A 24,498-nucleotide genomic window follows, 5' to 3' on the forward strand; every position below is an offset into this window, starting at 1 on the left:
TGGGGGGAGGGGTGTCTGGGGGAGAGGAAGCCACCATATGCTGAGAATTTATTTTTCTCCCTGAAGATTTCTACTCAGCCAAATCCATCAGAAAATGCGGCTTAAGTCTACCTCTCACACTGCAATTGGAAAGACTAACATTTTTACCAGATGTCCTGTGTCGATCTTCGGGAAAAGATGATGGAACTTTGACCATGACCTGGACACTCTGATGAGATCTCTCTACAGTACAAAATGAAAGGCATGGAAGCAGATGATGAAGAAATGATCACCATAACTCTACCCAATCATAAATAGCCACCTGAAATTTTTATTTACTATTTTTCCTACTCTTCTGCTATAAATCCCCCCCATAATCAATTAGTCAATCAATTCCATAGGCTTCCTTTAGAACATAAAGGAAAAGCAAATACAAACATGACACTAAGAAATTACAGAAGGTGTGAATTATTTTCATTATCCATAAGGTATGTGCAATTTAATAATAATTTTAAAAAAGCCACAATTATATTCCGTGGATAATGATATACCCAGACTCTTACCCTTCCCTGCTGCTGTTCCTAACAGTCACCTACAAGAACAGATGTTTGGTAGTCAGTGAGGCCCAGGCATCAGTATATAGCATCAGAAGTGAACTTTAAACCCAGAACTGCTTTCCTCCAAGCAGTGGGTCTCAACCTTCCTAGTAGTGGGACTCTTTAATACAGTTCCTCAATATATGATGACCACAACCATAAAATCATTTTTATTGCTACTTCATAACTATAATTTTTGCTACTGTTATGAATCATAATGGGGCTGCGACTCACAGGTTGAGAATCAGTCTAGGGCAAGTATCCCCTTAATAAGTTTTCTCTATTTGCTTGCTCTCTGTGAATCAGGAATCTTCTTTCTACTCCCTTCTCTTCCTCTCCAAATTCCTCTGCAGGGAAAGTTATTGATGAACTTTCCTGTGATAAAATTAGGTTTCTTTCAAAATGAAAATTATTCTAACGATTCACAAACATTTAAAAAGAACTCCTTTGGTTATGTTAATGGAACTCAATGATGAATCATTTCTGGAGATGTTATCTTTTAACAGTGAAAGGCAGGCAGGCTGGCAGGCAGGCTGACAGGGAGAGAGGAAGGGAGGGAGGGAAAGAGGGAGGGAGGGAAAGAGGGAGGGAGAGGAGGGAGGGAGAGAAGGAGAAAGGGAGGAAGGGAGGGAGAGAGAGAGAGGGAAGGAAGGAGAAAGGGACAGAGAGTGGGTCCAACATCCTACCCACTAAAAGGAATAATCTCTTTGATTACATTTAATACAAAGCTAAAGGTCTTGTGAAATTGCGGCTTAACTTTAATGTAAAATCATTCTTTGACCTGTATTTTTCCCATGTAGCCTGGGCAAATCAGTAACAATGCCATCTCTGTACTACCCCAAAACAAAATAACACTTGCCAATTATTCCCACCACCACCACACTTGTGAAGAAGGAAGGGAGCTCTGTAGTCTTCTTGAAGACCATAACATCCTTTTCAGGGCCAAAGGTTACAAAGTTTCTCAGAGCCAGGTTACAACTAGCAGTAGCTAACATTTTTTTTTTCCTCCTGGTGAGTGTGTTAATGATTTTATTTGGGCTGACTTAATTTTCATAACACTCACACAGCACAGGTCAGACTAGGACCTCTGAACATTACTGCCCAGAATCCTGGTGGTATTAGTACACAAACACAGGCAGATTTTCATTACTTATACCCTTGCTACCTTCTTCCAGCAAATAAGAGAACTCTGAAAAACATGCAACAAAGCATGACCATTGATCTGGTTTCCCTTTTCTCATATATAAAATATATATATGCAAATCTGAAAAAAAAAAAGTTGTCTGAATCAACAAGTTAGGTTCCCTAATCCTTCTTAACTTTTTGTTTCTGCACACACACATTAGCTAGGAATGATAACTCCTGACTATAATCCCAACACTTAGGAAGCAAAGGCAGGGGGATTGTTGTGAGTTTGAGGCCAACCTAGACTAAATAGTGAGTTCCTGATAAGCCTGGGCTATAGAATGAGAACCTATCTCAAACAAACAACCCAAGTCTAACTCGTTTATGGAAGAGCTTCTTGTTCTCCCCAGCATTATTTTGTTTGGTGTGTGTGTGTGTGTGTGTGTGTGTGTGTGTGTGTGTATGTGATTTGTGTAAATGTATACATGCAGATATGTTCAGGTATCTTTGTGAATATATGTAGAGACCAGAGGACAACATTGGGTATCTTCCTCACTGTCCACTTTTAAATAAATTTTTAAAATTAAAATATAATTGGGTAATGATCTACTTCCCCTTTCTTACCTCCAGCCCCTACCATATTCCTCTTGCTCTCTCTGGAAATCATGGCTTCCTTTTCTTTACTTATTATGTTATACATGCCCTCCCCACACACACCCCTAAGTAAACTTGATCAGTTATCAGTTCATGTATGTTTTCAAGGCTGGCCACTTAGTATTTATTGACAACTAATTTGGCTTTTCCCTGAGGACGATGATTCCCCCCTCCCTCAGCATTCCTTAGTTGCCTATAGCAACTTTGCCTATGGATAGGGCCCAGTGAGATTCTCCCCTTACATATTTTCACTTCTATTCGTGGTGCACTGTTTCAAGTCTTGTTCACTTTATTTATTTATTTATTTATTTTGAAGCAATGCTTCTTACTGAACCTGTAGCTTACCTTTTTTGGGTAAACCAGCTGGCCAGCAAACTCTAGGGATCCATTTGTCTTTTACCTCACCCTAGAGGGGTTATAGATGTGTTCTAGATTTTTACATGGTCACTACACATAAAACCTCAGGTCCTCATGTTGGTATAGTAAGCACTTTTAAGACTGACCCTCTCCTCAGACTATTCCGAAGCTTTCTTAATTCTTAACTCTTCTCACAGACATTTTTTTCTCTCTCTCTCATTTCCGGAGTCCATGTTCTCTACTGATTCTATCTGATATGACTACCCTATCCCCACAAACGAACACACTTAAATAATAAAATCTGAGAGGACCCTGGAAAGACCAAGCCATTGAATCACCTGGACTGAGAGGCCACCATGTTCACAATGGGAACGGAGCTCCTTAAGGTGAAAGTGATCCTTGTTACCAAATCCATTACTGGCTATGGGAGGCTCCTGGCTGCATGGGAGCACAGCTCCTGTGGTGCTGCCTGTTTTGAACACAGGTGAGATGGCAGGTAGGGGACAATCTACATGGCTACCTTTACTTTTGAATAAGTTGAGTCCCAGTTCTTTCGGTGCCCTTTGCTAAGGGCAATGTCTCTTGAATTCATGACTTAAAGAATTAAACCAATAGTAACAAAATAAAAGCATTTGGTGCCAAAAGACTTATAAGGAAAGCACAATTGTTGAGTTTTACACCTAAACAACACTCAAAAGTTTGTGTGAAATGATTTTTACACTTTTGATTTTTTGAGGGGCCCACCACCCAGCTCTCAAGTAAATCATACACGGAGTCTTATTATTACTTCTGAATTCTTGGCCTTAGCTTGCTTGGCTTGTTGCTAGCCAGCTTTTCTTGCCTTTTTCCTCTGGGCTTTCATCTTAGTTCCACTCTTAGTCCGTGGTTAGTTGTCCCTGGGTGGCTGGCCCCTGACATCCTCCTCCCCGTGTTCTCTTGCTGCTCTCTTCTTCCTTGTTTCTCCTTCTATTTATTCTCTCTGCCTGCCAGCCCCACCTATCCTTGCTTTTACCTTGCTACTGGCCATCAGCTTTTTACTAGACCATCAGATGTTTTAGATAAGCCAAGAATCACAGCTTCACAGTCAAACAAATGCAGCTCAGACAAAAGTCACACACCTTAAAATAATATTTACCACACAAAACTTTTCAGATGCTTTCTCTACCATGCTACACATAGCATTGACAGAAATTCCTATTATGATCACTAGTTTTACAGCCCCGAATAATTCTTAAAAATGTACTATCCACTGTAAATAATTAACAGTCCTACTCTTAGTTTTCAAAGGACTTTCAAGGGATTTGTTTGGATGAACATACCAAGCTGAATTAGACTTTTATTGAAAGAAAGGCATGTTTTATAAACCATGCGTAAATAGGAAAGAACAAGGGACAAACAAAAGAACAGACAGAAATGCCCAAGGAGGAAGCCCACGTGTGACAAATTAATGTGAAAGATCGATAGTGGCTTACAAATGCCATTTTGTCTTGTCACAAATCAGCAAACATTCTAAATAGGAGCCTTTGAAAGTTTTGATCATTGAAGAAACACATTCTTTCTAAAATAAAATTTCCATAAACCATCACTTACTCATACTAATTACAATGTAGTCTGGTTTTTCAAATGCTGGTGATGACATGCTAAGTTGATCTCATAGTTTACCAGTGACTCACAACCCAAACTCTGAGAGCCTTCGTTCTAGAAGAGTCATAACATTTCAGAACATAGAGAAAGCTGCCAAACTCTAATCTTGACAGATTAATCACACAACGAGAGCATTTCAGGGTGATCTGAAACAAAAACTAAATACACACACACACACACACACACACACACACACACACACACACACACTCGCACGCACACATATACAAAGCAGTATCTGCATTAAAAATAAGTTTCACAGTAAGAGGAGAGGCTCAGAGCAAACAAGCAAAAAAAAAAAGAGATACTTGGGCGACCGGGATAATTCATTCCACTCATTTTTCATAAGCTGTATTTACTCTTCCCCTAGCACTGAACAAATCACCCAACCCACAGTATTTTGTGTGACACAGCTCTTAATCCCATCTTTGATGAGAAGTTTGGATTAGCCCTACAGAATATGAGGAGGAGGTATCTCTGAACCAGTGAAGAAAGATTGGTACTGGTACCATGTCCTGACTCTGGCCAGCCTGAAACACAGAACAATGCAAACCCAGGTCAGGCAGGGGAAGGCCTCCAATCCTTTGCCAATATTTAGATAAGAGACACCATTGGAAATATCACAGGACAGAAAGAAGAGTATTCTAAAATTGTCAGTGACCTTTCTTAAACATGGTCTAGCATAATGACAGTTAAAGAAAGGAGGGTACCAGGCCTAATGGTCATGGGCATGTAAATGAAAATACCAACTGAGAGAAAACATAAGTGAGAGGATAGCACCTCACAGCAAGTGATACTTAGTCTTGAAAATAGAATCAAATGCCTTCCAACAGTTCTATCACTAGATGTGCAAGATGTCTTACACAGGTAAGACGTTAAAATAGATAACTGCAAAATGCCTGCTGTCCCACTCTGCAAATCTGTAATTATAAGCTTAAATCACAATATCAAACAACTGGGGTATTAGATTGTCAGATGCTTTTTCAGGCACCTGGAAAATAATCCTGCCCACCAACAAACACACAGCAGATCATGCATTCCCAGTCAGTGGCTACCCCATGAATGGGGGAGGGGGATATCAGTTTGACTTTCAAATTGATAGTTTTACAGGTACAAATGAATATTAAATTTTCAATATACATAGTATGCAGTTACAACACTTAAAAACTGTTAAGTACCAGCACTGGGGCTAGGTTTAGGAGGAGAGTGTTCGCCTGTCATGCGAGGCCCCAGTGCAGTCCCCAGCACCACAAAGAAACACAATTAGAAAGTGCTTTTATAAGGACCACAAGTTATATAGTGTTTCTTAGGTTTCTCTCTGAACTTGTTTTTCCATTATATGCAAGCTTGAGTGCTTGAATACAATTTCTCTAAGTCAGCAATCACTACACAGCACTATAAAAAAGATTTCAAGGGCACTGGATATGTTGCTATTCAAATAACCTTCATTGTCTTGTAGAATATATCTTTCCCTTAACAGCTTCGGTTATAGTCCAAAAAACTCTGCAGGTTCCTCCAGGACTTCATTTCCTTCTCCCCATTAGTTAAGGAAATTCAGAGTCAGGCTCCACCCTCCCTCTTTTCTGTTGGAATGGCATCCATGCTCTCTCATTTCTTACCATAAAGTTGTCTGAAATAAAACCCAAGAGTTGCTAAAAGGGAGGAGGGGGGCACAAGGCTACTCACATCAGATTTGGAGGACATATTCTCCTCCACGTCCGAGTCGTTGGGATCCACAATATCATCAAAGGGTGGCAACGTTGACTTCTTCTTCTCTGATGTCTCACTCTCAATTTTGACCTTTCCCATCTTGACATGAGATTTATCTTTTATCTGTTTTTTGTCAGCAGAACAAGTGAGTATCAGTGGTGGCGCACTAGAAAAACTTTTAAATAAAGCCTCTGAACTACTCTTTTTCCTCTTTTTGGCGGAGAGTTCTTCAGAGTCGGAAACGGGGGGCCTTTTACTGGGAGCCTTCTTATCCTGCTGTCCACTGGTGATCGTGAGTAAGTTACTCTCTGCTTTTGGCTCCTTTGACATGGGTTTAGGTTCCTTGAAGGCCATCTTAGGAACTATTTTTTCTTCTTTCAGTGGTTTGTTTTCTTTGGGTTTCTTGGAGGAGTCTTTGGAAGATTTGTTGTGATCCCTGGAAGGTTCTTTGAAGGCACTTTTATGTTCTCTGGAGTCTTTAGAAGGTTTTTCCTTGTGCTCCTTCATTAATTTGTGAGGCTTTGAAAAACTGGTGCTGCTGCTGCTGCTGCTGCTGCTGCTGCTGCTGCTGCTGCTGCTGCTACTGCTGCTGCTGCTGCTGCTACTGCTACTGCTGCTGCTGCTGCTGCTGCTGCTGCTGCTACTGCTGCTGCTGCTGCTGCTGGTATGAATGCTCCTGTTAGGGTCCTGCAAAGAGGAGAAGAAAATCAAACGCTCAAAACAAAATAGTAATGAAGAGTCTACAGCAATGGTTCTCAACTTTCCGAATGCTGCCACTCTTTAACACAGTTCCTCATGGTGTGGTGACTCCCTACCATAAAATTATTTCATTGCTTTTTCATAACTGCTATTTTGCTACTCTTACAAATAATAATGTAAATATCTGATACGCATGATATCTGATATTCAATCCCACAGGCGTCTCGACCCATAGGTTGAGAACTGCTGATCTAAAGTCAACTTCCATGAACTCCAGCTATATAAAATGTCCCTCTTTTGCTCTCAATCTATCCCTAAAGTACTGCAAATATTTTAACAGCAGTTTAACAGCTGGGAATAGTAGATGTGAGAAACATGTAAGAAAATTACTGCAACCAGAGAATATAATGGGATAAGCTGTCTCCTCAACCACTGGAAGGGTACATTTAAAACATTTATGCTAACAAAATGCTTGTCCTAGAAGGTACAAAAATGGACAGCAAAACTATGGCATACCTATCTATGACTGATGGGTATTGAAAGCACCACCTACAAAGCACTGCAATAACTAAAAGAAGGGGGCTATTTAGTTCTGCTGAGAGCATGGAGAAAGAATAAATCCTAAAAACCAACATATGAACAAGTAGCATAAGCAAACTACCGCTATTAGAAACATAAGGATAGATAGATGGCACTGGTTGACCAGAATAAAGTAAAACAAGGAGCAAAACTGACTGCATTTGAATAGCAGCATCTAGCTACAGCATAAGATTGAGACAGAAGCAAAAAAGTGGTCAAGGTAACACGATGAAGCCAGGTTACATGAAATGCTAAACATCTCTGCCAATCATAAACCCACTAAAAGAAATAATTCTTAATGTGAGCTAAAACTTTTATTAAGCCAAAGTTTCATCAATTGAAGAATATCTTTCTCCAACTAAGGGCAAGAGAAAAAAAAAAAAAAAAAAAAAGCAGAAAGCAATGGAAAACATAAAAGACCTCACCTATCAAATGGACAGACAAGACCTTCAGCAATTACTGTTGTACCTGAGAATAGTAAGGAGGAGTCAACATGGAGAGACTGGGGAGACCAGACGCCGGCCCCACTCCCCGTAAGATGAGAGAGACCATGTGGAACTACTTAGATTAACAGAAATGGGTTAATACTTAAGGCAGAGCTAGCCGATAAGAAACTAGTACCTGGCCAACAGCATTATATGAAAAACAAACAAAAAAACAATCCTGAGGAGGAGGTAACTATTCATATTTTGTTTTAAATGTGACACATTTTCCTACTCATCACAATACCTCGAAACACTTAAACTGAGCAGAAGAGACGACTCCAAAGTGAGGAGGACTAGCTGTTCTTCTAGAGGACCTGAGTTCAATTCCCAGCATCCACATGGTGTCTCAAAACCTCTAGCCCCAGAAGATCTGATGTGCCTCTCCTGGCCTCCAGAGACACCAAGTACAAATGATGCAAAGCCATAAATTCAGGTAAAACATTCATATATATAAAATGAATAAATTCTAAAATAGCTACACTCAAACACATATGTATCTACATAAATATCTATATAATCTATTTAGGAAGAAGATCTAAGTCTATACTTACCATATTTGTGAGTCTTTACTATTAATAGCAAAAATAAGAAATAATAGATTGTGGGCATGCAAAAATCCACACCAATACTAAAAAAAATAATTCCTTCATGGTTATTTCACCCTCTTTAACAGAACCAATGACAAATTCCAGTCAGAATTTCCATCTTCAATTTCATTTTCCTCCATGTCAAACTAACTCACTCACTTAAGATCAATGCTCTAAAACCCATATGATATTCCTTAAACATCTGGCATGACACAAGAATAAGAATGCATGTAAGGCCTTTCAACAAAATGTGCAATCTCCTATTTATTGCATCTACAGGGGAGGGGTGAATGTATATGTTCACTGACACACATTAGAAAGTGATAGCCTATGTGAAGATCGCTGTTCTATGTCAGTGGGAGTATGTACTTTTGTTTCCTACAAAAAAATCATCTGCCCTCTACGTATAGAAAAAGAACTCAAATTACTCCTTTTCTGAAATGAGCATTTGGTTTGAAAATTACAAAATGGATAAAGTTACCAAGCAAAGACTTGTTTTCATGCTTCAAACTAGCTAGGTGATTCTTTACAAAGCATTTTAATCTGAGACTTTAAAACATGCTACTAAATATAGAATTCATATTACTGAAAATACATTATTTAATAAATTCTATTACAGGAAATTTCCTGGCATGTTAAGCAATACTATGAATAATTAAAATAACATATAATGGACAAACTAAATTAAGGAAGAACATTTTCAAACCTAATATCCTTGAGATATTTTTTAATTGGTTTGTTGACTCACTGAATTTTGGCAATTTGCAATCAGTTCTCTAATTATGTCTACACCCTAGCACTGCTATTAAGCATTCAATCTATATGAAGTATTACACATGTTTTAATAAATATAACTTCTTAAACTATCAACATACTTCTAATGTTACACATTAAAAACCAATAAACATCAGGAAGTGGGGGACTTCTATGGGGGAAACTTAAATTATTTATTAATAATAAAGTAGAATAAACAGGAATTCTTAATAAAGTACACAGTGGTGGGTCACAGTGGTGGGTCAGAGAGATGGCTCAGCAGGCAAAGGTGCTTGTTGTCAAGCCTAACATCCTGCATCTGATCCCTAGAACCAACATGGTAGGACAAAAACAGACATACACCAGTTGTCTTATGACCTCCACAGGTGGTACACATGTGTACATGCACACATACGTTCACACGGAAGCATACACCCACACTTGAGCACACCCCCACACAGACACAAACTCAACAACTGTAATACAAATTCTCAAACAAAGTATTCGGTGATACTAGATACAAGTTTTTATGTTACAGATAGTTTATGTTCTTGTCTTAGTCTCATGCATGTATATAATAAGAAGGAACCCAGAAATGTATTCTTGGTAAAACCCAGAAATGTATATTTTTATGACCCGAGCTATTTAGTGTCCTCTTTATCTACTCAAACAAGCAAATGACTCTGCTGTTCTCCCTTTTTCATCATCGCCTCACAAAGCTTTCTTGGGCGTGGCAGCAAGGGCCAGTAATCTTAGCACTCAGGAGGGAGGGAAGGGCAGGTATATCTATGTGAGTTCAAAGCCAGCCTAATCTCTGCCCCCACTGCAAGTTCAAGGCCACCCAGGACTTCATAGTAATGACTAGGAAGATGGCTATATGGGTAAGAGCAGTTGTTGCTCTTGCAGATGACTAGAGATTGATTCCCAGAACTCATGTGGCAGCTAACAACCATTCATAACGCCAGTTCTATGGGAATTTACACCCTCTTCTGCTTCCAAAGGCATTGTATGCTCACAGAGTGTGGCAAAACACTCAAACATAAAATAAATAAAAAATATTACACCAAATAATTATTTCCAAAGGCTTTCTTTGAGCAAAAGCTCAAATCTTAGACAAATGCTTCCCATAATAATGTTCATGACAAAATTTAGAAAGTAACGAACATAGAGAAGGTAGTCTCTGTCACACACAGAGGAAGATCATTTCCTTTAGCTGGGGCTGGTAGCAAATGACAGCTTAAGTACATGTCGCCAGACTCTACACTCTCACATGTAATAAATATAAAGTGGCAGCTTAGGACACATCAGCATCCAACTGCCACTGCCATGGAATAAAAGCTGATCTAACTTATATATACTAAATCTAGTCAGTAGGTTTTTAAAAATTGTTTCTGAATCATTAACCTCAACATTAAATGCTACTCAACAGCACCGACTAATTACCACTCTATGTGAAGCCTACATGTGTTGCATAATTCAAATCTCTTTGCCTAAAGATGATTAAGAGCAACTGAATATCAAGTAATCCAGCAAGAGGGCATGCACATAATTCAAATCTCAAATATGGAAAGCAAGTGGCTGTTTAAACATAAATATGCATGCATTTGCACTAACGTACACAAAGTATACAACTTTCACTCATGCAATTCTACTGAATGCCTCTTTGTCCTAATTTTTCTGGAGCAGAATGTCTCTTCCGTGTACAATTGGGTCTAATTGGACTTGTCCATGACTCTAGCACATAGCCTATAAAAAAGAGAGGTGGTGAGAACTGGACACAGCAGGGCTTTCTGATCATGTGCGCCTTTCAATTTCCTCGTCTTCTTTCTACTGACAACTCAGTGCAAATTCTTCACTTCTTCTTTCTCCCCCAGCTTTCTTCTATCCTGTTCTAAATGGTCTTTTAAGTTGTGGAAGATTTTCGGATCAATGAAACTTGAATTAGACAAATAAATGATCATTAAGTTTTTACTAATCAAAACCAATAAACATTTCTGGATGAGATTATTGGTGCAAACATTTAACCAGGATACTTTCCACAACTTGCAGTGTGTACTTCAAGAGGTTGTACATATGAAGGGGTAACATAAATCATTATACTCAAAAGTAAACTTCCAAACAGATCACAAATAATGAAGAGGATACCATTCGAGAATATGAATAAAATATAAAAATTTGGGATCCTGTAGAGAAGGGAAAAGGAGCCTTGAATTTGATCTACCTTTCTTATTTCAATTTAAAATGCAACCAACTCAACTCAAACCTCTTGAACCAGTCTGTTCTGGAGGCAGAAGGCAGGGGAACTTGAAGAATGGGCCATAGGTTTGAAGGACTCTTATGAGAAAGGGTCAGCTAGTGCAAGAACTTCATGGCTCCAAGCTAGACTCAGAAGAGTTTAGCATGCAGGTAACTGCACACCTTGGCTAGCCTCTGGCCCCCAGAGAACCTAACAAGACAGAGTCCACTTAGCTTACTCCTGGAGCTAAAAAATGCAAGGAGACAAAAAGAAAAGCAAAGAGATGCATAAATATGTAGATAAGAAAACTATAAACATGTTTGCTGGTGCTGTGCAGACTGAAGAGTCTGTACCTTTCAGTGCTTATTTAAGGCACAATGCACATATAAGTAGGAAAGACCTAATAGACTCCCTGAAGAAGACAGATGAAGTACTAACATTAGAAACATGATTAAATGAAGGAGAATCAAATATAATAAGAAATAATAATTTCTAAAACTTTTAAAATTCGGTGAAAAATGGAAATTTAAATTATCAAACTAAATAATTCACTAGGGCAAGGGAAGAACCACAACAATCAGTGACAGAAAGGAAGGGTCAGAAGGATCATGGCAGAGCAAAGACACAAGAAGTGGATGACGGGAAATAAGAGGACTTGAAGAACAGAGGGAAGTAACCTAGCATGGCATGGGACAAGTTCCAGTAGAGTCTAAGGAAGGATGAAAAGGGAGAAAGGATTGGGCGAAATTATGAAAGTGATATGTAAAAACAAAAGGAAATCTAAACTGTAAGCTCATAGGGTCCTCCAGAACTCAGGGAAAATGAGTGATCAAAGACACATACCCACACATGTTAGTCAAGATTTCTAAAGTTCAAGGATTTGGGGCTGGAGGCAGCTCAGTTGTTAAGAGCCTGTCCTGTCTGTCCACAAGACCTAACTTTAATTCCCAGTATCCACATCAGGTGGCTCATTCTACCTGTAACTTCAGGAGACCTGATGCCCTTTTTCTGGCCTCCATAGTCACGTATACTCACACACATAAGGCATATTTTAAAATACATTAGAAAAATCTTAACACTGAAGAATTAAAGCTGACCAATTGCCAGAGATGATTAATTACTTCAAAACATTAGAATTCTCATTTGTAACACAGGGATCTAGAACTACAAAAATACCCCCAGGAGAAAACAAACAAAAAACAACAGTATCCATCCCTTATCAATCTTAGCTTGTTATGAAGCTTATACATATTACAATTTCCCCTAAATACACATACCTGTAATTCAGTTAGTTTATGAATTAGCTATAGTAAGAGTAGTAATCACTGATTATAAGATTGTAACATATACTAAAATAAATTTAAATTTTTATTGATGTTTGGAAATTTCCATTTAACAGTTTTGTACCTTGGTTCACTGCAGGTAACTGAAACCACAGAAAGTGTGGGTAGTAGAAGACAGCTATATAATCCAAACATCACACACACACAGGCAGTGTGAAAGAACATTCTGCCAATGTTTAATGATTTAAAGAACACACTGCCCCAACAAAACAAAGCATTCTGTTCACAAAAGTCACCACATCAGAGAACAGATCCTCTACACAAGGGAAGATGGCAAACGGCAAACACAGGGAATGTCATGTACCTTGCAATCTACACAGAACTAAATCTAAACAAACAAGCTGTATGGACACATGGGACATGCATACAGGAAACCTAGGTCTACGAAAGTAAACTGTCCACACAGAAACTTATGAATGACAGAAAGTGAAAGGCTGGAAGAGGTAGCAAATTTTCTCATGTTAAAGTATAAGAACACTTCGTAATAATGGACTAAAAAGGACCGTGACCGACAATGAGAGGGGAAAGGGCAGAAGCATCTCATCAACTAGTGGAAAGTGGGAACTAGCTATCAGTTTAAAATACAAGCAGAATTGAGGGAAGTAAAGCATTACCAAGTACAGTGCACAAAGAGTCACTCAGAATCAAAACCCAAGTGCTGAATTACCTCTCCCGCTGGCATCATGCTAGATAGGAGCTAAGGTAACACACAGTCTGTGAGGAACACATCACTTGATTGCAAAACAAAAAAGCAAAAATCAAACAAACCACAAACAAAAAACTATCAGCTCAGGCTGCGTTAATATCAGGCAACCGAGAACTCGATATGGTGAGGTAGAAAATTTGTTAACAGCTAGTGGGGCTTTAAAACAATAAAACTAATCTGAACATTGAGACTAACAACAGCCAACAAGGTTCAAAATTCAGCATTTACCAATGGGTGAGAGAGGGCCTAAAAGAGCATGCCAGCCATGGAAGGGAGATGGCGTGTAAGAATAGCAACTGGAGTCTTTTCTTCAGCCACAACCTGAGTGGCCACATTACATTTTAATAGGGATTTACTTTTCAAGTTTAAACTCAACCAGAAAGTTAGGGAGAACTCTACTATATATCTAAATATCATGAGAAACAAAAAAATCCAGCCAGCCAGCCCCTTCTAATTTGGCCAGAAAAGGTGGCAGGCAGTACTGTATTATGCCTAAAACCTCTCAGTTTGCCAGCATCTGTAAAATGTAAAACTTCTACCTATAGAAGTACAGATGTCAGAACTGCACAAATAATGTAAGAGGCTGCAATTATTTTATTGGCTATCTGCAAACCGGCATGTTACATGACAGAAGATTTAAAAAAAAAAAAAAATGCTGACTATCCAGAGAGAGAATCTGACCCTGCTAACAGATTTCCCTCGCCCATCTTGGCTGAGTTCTTTATTGGAGTAGCCTAACTTTATGAATAGGCACGAAGAATGTCTCTATGTAGAAAGCAAAGGGATGAAGAACTCAAAGGATCCACCACTGAAACTGCTCCACACTTCCAGAAGATCAAATGGTGGTATAATGTGGTAGAGAGCTTGGAGTATGTAGTGGGCAAGGAAAGAAAGCCACTCAGAGGACAATATTATTGTGATGAGAGGTGGGGGGTGGCAGTGGTGACAAGTTACTGAACAGATGCTTGCTGGGCCAGTCTCAACGGAGACACAGATATAAAAATGTACCCAAATATACACACTCACACACTTACATGCATGTACCCAACTGTACACGTTAGTGCTGGAACTAGATTCAAGACTAAGCAGCCTGACTCCAGTGCCTGCAGACGTTACTGTATTTCTGTGGAGTCTACATTAACTCCATTGATTTAAAAACACCTGATAGTCTCGACAATATAACCTGAGCAAGAAATGAAAGCATGGGAATAACAGGGCAAGGGCTCAATGACTTAAAGAATAGGGAAATAGATCAATGGAGTTCCATTTACTTCCAGTAGGGGGTATGCTGTAGTGGCTTTGTTTTTTTGGTAGTGCTAAGTAGCAAATAATCTATTTTGAAATCAGACTCTTCCTCTGTATGCTCAAAGGATGTTGAATTTTGGATCATTTAGTGACAAATGTTTTAAGGCTAACAGACTTATTTGAAGAGTTGTATCCAGTGGACTTATACAATACTTCTCACCTCAATATAAATTAATTCCTGTAAGCTGGAGGAACTAACATTTTATATAGCACTCAAATCAAATACTAAATAACTACCTCCAAAACAGTAAGATAGAGACAACGAGGGCATCCTATAAGACCCCTACAGGAAGTGTTTGGAAAGAACAGGATTTGAAAGATTTAGCTCAAAAATCAGTAGGCAATGGAAAGCACAAAAAATTTAAAGCCACAGAAACAAACGACTGTAAGAAAATATTTCAACAATAAACATCTTTTCCATGAATAAACACCTAACTAATTGTAACAATAAACAATGTTCACCAATTTTCAGCTTTTAGAAATCTACTTAACTTTCTAAGTACTTTACATCTTCTTGCCAGTATTAATCTACAAAGAAGTCAACATGATGACTAAGTAAGTTTAATATATAAAATTACATGCATGTGTATATGCATATGCATACATGTATATACACATGAGTGTATATGAAAACTACATAGATCTAACCCCCAAAGTCTGAAATCATAAACACTGAGAAATCATAAAAGTTTCCAACATGGGGGAACTCTGAGCACTCATCTGACACTGTGAGTGGGAAACTCCAAATCTGTCTTCAGATAAGTTATAGTCCCAACTCAAAGTAACCAATAATATTTTTCACTTTTTTTTAGAAAGTCACATTTTGGAGGCTTAAGAGGTGGCTCGATGCATAAAGCATCTGCTCAACAACAATGGAGAACTGATTCAGAGCCCCAGAATCCAGGTGAAAAGCCAGGTGTGGCGGAGCATGCCTGTGACCTCAGCACTGAGAAACAGAGCCAGGCGGTGGACCCAGGGAGCTCATTTGTTGCCCAGTCTAGCTGAAATGGTTACCTACATTTGAGTGAGAAAGACTGTCTCAAAAATGAGGTAGAAAACTAGAGGAAGATATCCAACATGAGCATCTACTATGCTGGGCCATGGTGGGAGTGGCACATTTAGACACCTAAAGGCTATGTGTACACCAATAGTTTAGACTTGGGTTTTAATCCCTTAAGACATCTTATTAAGTCTGTATAAATATCCCCCCATATGAAAAGCCCAAACATTTCAGCAAAAAGATACTCAATTTATATTATAAGTATGTAGCATAAGCAATGTGACTGGAATATACAATTTTAATTACTACCACTACTACAGCTATAAATGAGAATGGGAGATTTAATGTTTTATTAATTAACACTAACCTTGATAACGTAAATGGATTTGAATAAAAGATATGGAAGGTGGAAATGGGGGAGAAAGGATAAATATGAGGACACCATACCCTTCATACATTGAAAACTAAGAAGAAATGTTGTCCACAGAAGATAAAATAAGAAACTTACACATGTTCCTAAGAACTTAAAATTGCATCTTAAGGGGAGGAAAAGAAGATGGGCTAAAGTGTCATTAAGAAATAGCAGCATGGCTGAGTGCTCAGTGGCAGACAGAACAGCTACATTAACCCCCTCCCTCTGCACCCAAGACATCACAGAGGGGGAGGCAGAAAGAATGTGAGAGGCTATGAAATGCCATTCTCTGGCCATGACACAGCAGTTGCCCACACAAACGCATAGCAGTTATGATTACTGCATAAGACCTGCAGAAGATCAAGCCAGTAAAAATTCCAGAATGCAGGTGGGTACTCCCAAGGCCCCACCCCCAACTAAGGAGCCATCAGCAATTGACTGCTGGAGGAGGGAAAGTCATTTTTCTTCAGGGGTGTAGCCATGGGCAGGTTGCCCGGGCCCCAGTGAATGAACCCAAACCCTTACTCATATCAGCAACACAAAGAAAATGAGTAGGTTTATAGAAGCAGATGGTGAGGAGGACATTAAGATGCAAGGGGGCATATGTTGAGGGGGGAAAGAGTATACCAGTAGTTGGAGGGAGAGAGATGTAGGTATACTTAAGATGTATTTATTTTAAGGGGCATATATTATGAAGGAGGGAAAGAGGGAGGGAGGGGAACAAGGAAGGGAGAGGGGCCAGCAACATAGAAATACAATTTAGAATCCCAGAGGAGGACAAGGATACAAAGGAGGCTAGAGGAAGGAGTCAAGTGTTGTAGGACACTTTCCTCTGAGCATCACAGGGCTCAGCAGTCTAGTTGTGATTATCAGCAAAAGGCCTGCACAAGACTGTGCCTATCAATACCCTGTCCTCTTACCCTCCATGAGGATTTCAAAGAAGTTAATGTCTGCTGGGGGAAGGAGAGATGCTTTTTTTTTTTTTTTTTTTTTTTACAGCGGTCAAAGCCCCTACAAACATGTGCTGCTCACCTATGCTCCTGGAATCACCCCTACTTAAGCTCAGAGGGTCACCAAAAGAAAGGGAGAGCATTTGGTTGAGACTGACTTGACAATGAAAGGGGATTGTTTGAGAAAAGGGGAACACTGGAATGGGAGGATGACAAGCAAAAGATCATGGGAGTAAATATACATGCGAGAAAATAAAACTACTTATTATGTATAATATATGTTAATAGAAACTAAAAAAAAGTACTGTTCAAAAGCTTTTGGCAACAACCCTAGAACTGAGCTAGGCTTAAAGATGTTCCTTCCAGGAGTGCAAAACTAGGGAAGACCAGAAGAACTTTCCTTGTTGTTAAACATTTCGTATACAATTATTTTAAACTACACGCACATAAATTAAAATGAAACTTCCAAGTCTTCCAAATTCACTCATGTATGTTCTCTCCTTTCATGTATTCATTTGCAATTCAGAGATTTTGTGAAATAAATTTTAATTTAGAAAAGTAAAATTAGCCAGGTGGTCGTGGCAGCACACACCTCTAATCCCAGCACTCAGGAGAAGGTAGAGGCAGGTGGATCTCTGAATTATAAATTAAAGACTAGCCTGGTTTACAGAGTGAGGTCTAAGACAGGCAAGGCTACACAGAGAACCCCTGTCTTTAAAAAACAGAAAGGAAGAAAGGGAAAATTATTCAAATATGCAAATGTGTAATCAGCATCAGTGTCTTTAAGCACTCTTAACTTCCTTCCTGATAACACATATGACTATCTTACTTTTCTGAACCATATTTAAACTATGCTACAGACAATGGCTTGCTACTTTTATGGCACTTTACTTTCATCATTAACAGAAAATGGATATAGAATCTATAAATTATAGTTACAACTAAGAAACAAAAAATTGTCACAGATAAAGAAAAAGGTAGGTACATTTTCATTTTCTTAGCCTTCCACTCAAAGGCATAGACACAAAGCCAATACTTTCTTCAATATCAAAACTATTAAGTATTATATCTCCATTAATATGAAGTTTAAAATCACAATTGATATTTATTGTTTTTAAAGTAATATTCAAATTGGATAATTACAAACTTTTCTCAAGTGATTTACCATAATGAATATATTATAAAATACTTCTGTTTCAGAATTCAATCCTATTTAAGTCTCTATGTATATACTATTCATTAAAAATACTAAATTATGGTTAAGTACAACTAACAGTACAGTATACATATAAGGCTTCATTTTAAAGTAAACTTCTGTTACCTTTTTGCATTGAAACTAAAAATACCACGGTAATAACTATACAGTTTCTCTTTCTTGGTCTCAGAATATTTAGTGCAGTATGATGTGCATTTTCATAAGAAGCTTTCAAGTATGTTGGCCAGAACATGACGGCTTTCTTTTTCAGTACCAGATAAGAGTCCTCACAGCAAGGCATGTTAAGTAACTGTTCTAGAGACTAACATTTTATCTGCTCTAACAGATGATCTGCAATGAACAGACCAATCACAATGGAGTACTTGGAAGTTTAAATGAAAATTCATAAAATTCAGTAAATGCCGGATGCATAAAAGTCCAATAAAAGCTCTGCAGAAGTGAAAGCCCATGAGCTGAGGGAAACACACTTAAGGGTACAGCTCATAAGAGAGTCATATCCTAGCTTGTATGAGGGTGGTGTGTTTGATACATTTATTACAGAAAAAAAATATCTTGCTAGAAACTAAGACAAATTCCCTGCCGATGAATTTCTCACAACTGCAAAGACTGTGCTGAACAGGAAGACAATGGTAGCAGAGTAAACAGCCCTTCGAATGTGAGTAATCTGGTGGATTCCGAAAGAGCCTTCACTGAAATGCAACTACTGAGTTAATTGCAACAAGACTGCCTACACCTAGACCACTAAGAAGCAGGAGAACTGTAGAATCAAGAGTCCATGGAAGAATGTTTGAGACAAAACTTAAAATGTTTAGTGTGAATCACAGCCAAGTCTGAAAGATGGGGATCCCCAAGAGCACACATGTCCTTAATGACTGCATCTCTCAAGCCCCAATGTGACACGTACAGAAATCTACAACAAGCCTTTACAAATCTTATAGCAGGAACACCCTGTGCTGAGGCCTTTTGATTCCAAAAGGTTATCTAATTAGTATATAAACACAATTTTAAAATACAATAAACATGGTCATCATGATCTGAGACAAAGGGACTATAAGAATTTCACAGCAATAGGAGGGGATAGGAGAACATAAGAGATCAGGAAGACTGAGTTGGGGGAAGAATAGAGGAAGGCAAGAAAATCCAGAGATTCACAAAGGTGACCCCAACTAAGAATCTAAGCCACAGTGGAGAGGCTACCTTAAATGTCTTTCCCTGATAATGAGATTGATGACTACCTTAAATGTCTTCTTAGAACCTTCATCTAGTAGCTCATGGAAGCAGAAGCAGCAACCACAGCTAAACACTGAGCTGAACTTCTGGAATCCAGTTGTAGAGAAGGAGGAGTGATGAGCAAAGGGGTCAAACCAGGCTGGAGAAACCCACAGAAACAGCTGACCTGAATAATGGAGAGCTCAAGGACCCCAGTCATAAAAATGGGAAACCAACATTGGACAGAATCAAGCCTTCTGAATATGGGTGTCGGTTAGGAGGCCTGGGCAGTCTATGGGACCTCTGACAATGAAACCAATATGTATCCCTAGTATACAACAAATGGACTTTGGGTGCACATTCCCCATGGAGGGCTATTCTCTCAGCCTAGATACACAAGGGAAGGCCTAGGCCCTCCCCCAAATGATATGACAGACTTTGATGATCCCCAGGGAAGACCTCACCCTCCCTGGGGAGTGGATGGAGGGGATAGGATTAGAGATGGGGCAGTGGGGACATGGGAGGATGGGAAAGGGAAATAGGATTGATAATGTAAAATAAGATTGTTTCTAAATTAAATTAAAAAAGAATTTTAGGTAAGTAATTATCAGACGTATAGCTTTATATGATAAAAAAAATATGCAGCACTTGGGAGGCAGAGACAGGCTGATCTCTGTGAGTTCAAGAGCAGCCTGTCTATAAGAGCTAGTTTTAGGACAGCCTCCAAAACCACAGAGAGACCTCGACAAAACAAAAACAAACAACAAAACAAACCTAAATAATAATAATAATAAAAGGAATCTTAAAAAATGCCCAAACAATAAGAAATAAAGAAATAAGTAAGAAGGACCAGGCAACAGAAGTTGTTTTAAAAAAAATATTGTTGGAAACAAACAATAATTCATGGCAAACTAGTCACAACTTACCAGGATTAGTAAACTAAAAGACATAGAAAAAGCAGTCAGAAAATGTACACAGATTAAAAATATATATATAAGCCCTTAAAACATTTGAAGAATGTAATAAGAGGAATAAGAATCTGAGCAAAGATCCAGCAAGAATAAAATATATAGCTCTAGTGACTAAAGACTTTCCAAAACAACAAATACTACAAATCCACAGAAATAATATTATCATGACATATAAAAAAAGGGATTTAATCTCAGACCTATTCCATTAAGAAAGAAAAACTAAAAAACGATGGTTACAAAGGCAGTTAGAAATAAGACCACCCACCAATTAAATAGCAAGAGCAACAGTTATAGCAACAGCTAGCTGGTGTTGTGCTGGAGCTGGCCACACAGGCTTCACCAGAGAAGGCTATTAAAGTCTTGAGGAATTTTGTCAGCCAGTGTTTAAACAATATAAACACTACGTAAAGAAACACCCACACCAAGTGCAAAAACTTGTATAGCCACTATGGGATCACTGTGGAGGATCTATCCACAGGAAGTTGAGAATAGATCTACCTCAAGATCCAGCTATACTTCTTTTGGGCATAAATACTCAAAGAACTCTACATCCTATTACAGAGATACTAGCTTAACCATATTCATTTCTGCTCTATTCCTAAGAGCCAGAAATTGGAAACAGCTTAGATGTCCATTAACTGATGACTAAATAATGAAAATGTGGTATATCTATGTAATGGAATACTCAATTACTAAAAGATGAAATTATGAAATTTGCAAGTAAATGGACAAGCTAGAAAAGTCAACCTATGTGAGTTAACCCAGACCCCAAAAGATGAATATTGTATGTTTTCTATTATATGTGGATGTTAGCTTTTAAGGTTTAGATAGATGTGTATTACAATCTGAAAAAATACAGATGTTAAGTAGATAGTAAGGGGGTAAAATCTCCCATGGAAGGGGCTATAGAATATAATGTTATTAAGAAAGGGGAAATGAGAATGGGGGATTAAAAGGGAGAAGTAAAATGGGAAAGAAGGGTAAAGGAGGGAATATCGAGAGAGACATCTAATTCTAAAGCCCTTTAGAAAAGCTATATAGAAACCTACTTGTAGAAGCTTCCTAAAAAAACAATCTAAATGGGGTTATCAAATATATGGAAGACAATGTCCTAATTAGATATGTTATGTCACCAAGTAAAACCTCTAGTGCTAGGAATGGGTTACAGCTTTTTGAAGTGTTGACCAAAGGAATCCCATGAAATCCCCTAACATCATAGACTATTGCTAAGACTATTGGTTGCCTTCCACAACCTGAGGGCAAGGCCTTATTTATGAAAACAACACATACTTATGAAATTGAATAAGGAGAAGTTGAGCTGGTACCCTACTACAAGCTTCAACCCTACTGACTAGCATTTATGACGCTGGAAGGTACCCAGAATGCTAGCGGGGAAGAAAGATATTGATGACTATTAATACCATCCAGCTATAAGCCTGCAACCTACAATAACAACCTGCCTACAAGACGTGCAAATGCAGTAATGGCACACATGTTATAGGAGTAAACAACCACTTTTTAAAATTAGATTTTTAATACCCACTTTATGAGATAGAACCCATGTCTGACACTGGTAAAGAGGTCAAAACCTGAGACTAGATATGTCATGACCCTAGGCGAAAACCTAATACTATTACTCTGTTAAATGAGCATAGCAGTAAATGACTCCAGATGACATCTGGTGTGCCTACAGAAGAGAAGGTGGAGAGATTGTAAGGGCTAGAGGTGATAGATGAGTCCAAGAAAACAGTATCTTCCAGAAAAAACAGTATTGATGTGTGTATGAATTCCTGTAGCAGCACCTACAAGGTCTGTCTGTGCAGGTTCAAACCAAACAGGGTTCCAACACTAAGAAGGGAACATGGACACAGTGCCCTTTCCCTAAACAAGGGGTTTCACAATTGATACCCACAGAGAAATGTAAAATCAGCTGTTCTCCACTGGAGTATCACTGAATATATCAACTACGCTCCAGAGCAGGCAGGCATGTATCCAAAAATAGTTGGCAATACAGAACTAACTCAATGGTATTTTGAGTGGACTTTCTGTTTTGTTTTGTCATATTTTGTCATGCTGGCCTTTTGATTGTTTAATTTGTTTTGTGAGTTTTATTTTTTCTGAAAGAAAGAACATAAAGTTGGGAGGGTGCTGAGGTATGGGGGATCTGGGAGGCATTATAGGAAGAGAAAACTTAATCAAAATATATGAAAGGAATAACTTTAAAGAAAAAAAAGATGAAAGAAAGAAAATGCAAATTAGCAATAGGAATTTTTAAAACAGATAAATACACCTGGAAGCACAACACAGACAAATCAGGAAAGAATAATTTTATTTTGACAAATTTAAAAGTAAAATGTGACTTACCAAAACTGATACCCACCCACTGCAAAATAGCATTCAGGAAGGGATCTTTATTAAGTGGAGCAGTTTAAAAGTTTCCTACAAACACTGGAACCAAGGAATTTAAAAGCAAGTTCTTGAAAAAGATCATTTGAACATACAGAAAGTCTCTGGTAAGTAAATGAGAGCAAACATTGTTTAGTATAGTTAATATTACCAAACCAACAATATAAGCCAAAACAAACAGACCAATCTAACTCAATGATGCAGATGAAGAAAACTGAAAACAATAGCACAATCAATCCCACTGCAGTGGGGAGAAACGCCTAAAAAAGCATGGCAGCTTAATTCAAGACCCCGAGAGCAGTTTACCAGGACAAAATGCCTGTGAAGGACCACAGCAACAGACTGGAGGAGAACAAAACTACCACATTATTTTAAGTAATGCTGAAAAGTTGTCTGATAAAATCAAAATCCATGAATTAAAAAAAGCTTCTTAACTTGATATGAACTGACATTCTCTAAAGAAGAAGCATCCATATTAAAATTCCCCAGCTGCTTGATCTTGGCTGACTTGAGCATCATGACTAAGCAGAGATGGAATGTGGTAGACCCAGAGCCAAAATCATCCTGGGCTGCCTTTGACCCTTTAAGAACCAGATAACCCGACTTTTGTATCTGACCTACCCGTCTCCTTACTAACAGATCTCTTGCCTCCACTAACTCTAAAGCTAAGACTATTAAAAGATAATGATGGGAACCTATGGAAGAGATGGCTTTAGTTCACAGTGCCTACCACCTACCTGATGCTCCCACCAAGTACAACTGTGTTTACTTATGAATTTCTTTTGTTCTATGACTGTAAAAGTTCATGTAACTTTTTATATGGTAGAACATGTCAAAATAACTTGAATCCATGTTCTAGGACTATAGACACACACATTCAGCTAGGAATAAGTGATTTTATTTCCATTAAAATGGAGTCATTATTTTACATCCATGCTGACAACAACAGCTACCAAAATTTCATGCAAACAACATCCTCAATGGCAAATCACTAGAATTAGTCCCATTAGAACAAGCAATGTAAGCTTGTTTCTATTGACACATGACCACACAATACAGGGAAGAGCAGACAGGAAAGACAAATGTTCACATAGGACTATCTACATAGAAATAGCAATGATCTACATAGAAAAACAGTCAAATTGGTAAATTACAAGACGACTAGAACATCAGGTGCAAATATGAACTGCATGTCTGTGTGTCACAGAGATAACAATATGGAATACAAGACTGGGGTGAACTAAAAGGATGGGGAGGCGTGCTGTAAAACTCTGGGTGAGGACAAGACATTACAACTATATAGTGGCAGGGGTGGCTATGGGCACAAAACCAAGTCAGTCATGTTCTCATGACAAGGAAGGGACTTATGAGAACCAATTGGCAGCTAAATGATGCTGTTAACTACTGATACCCATACTCCATCCATAGCCACTTACTCTAGCTTATTCAAGCGACCCTAATTAAACTCAGAGGGGCTACAAGAGGGTGTGGGGGCCACTTTAATCCTAGCATTCATAAGACAAATCTCTAGATCACCCAGGTCTACATAGTAAGTTCCAAAAAAGTCAGGGATACA

The 24,498-nt window shown here is 38.5% G+C and overlaps 1 protein-coding gene across 2 annotated transcripts in view; it reads right to left on the reverse strand.

The window, feature by feature from the left end:
* Mllt3 (MLLT3 super elongation complex subunit) overlaps positions 1-24,498 on the reverse strand; it is a 256,673-nt gene that overhangs the window by 57,489 nt on the left and 174,686 nt on the right. For both annotated transcript variants that reach the window (XM_051188137.1, XM_051188138.1), the window contains exon 5: positions 6,042-6,752. In XM_051188137.1, the coding sequence (XP_051044094.1) occupies positions 6,042-6,752 (711 nt within the window). The remainder of the gene's footprint in view (positions 1-6,041; positions 6,753-24,498) is intronic.

This window comes from Phodopus roborovskii, unplaced genomic scaffold (assembly GCF_943737965.1).
Source record: "Phodopus roborovskii unplaced genomic scaffold, PHOROB, whole genome shotgun sequence".
In the NCBI taxonomy this organism is placed as follows: domain Eukaryota; kingdom Metazoa; phylum Chordata; class Mammalia; order Rodentia; family Cricetidae; genus Phodopus; species Phodopus roborovskii.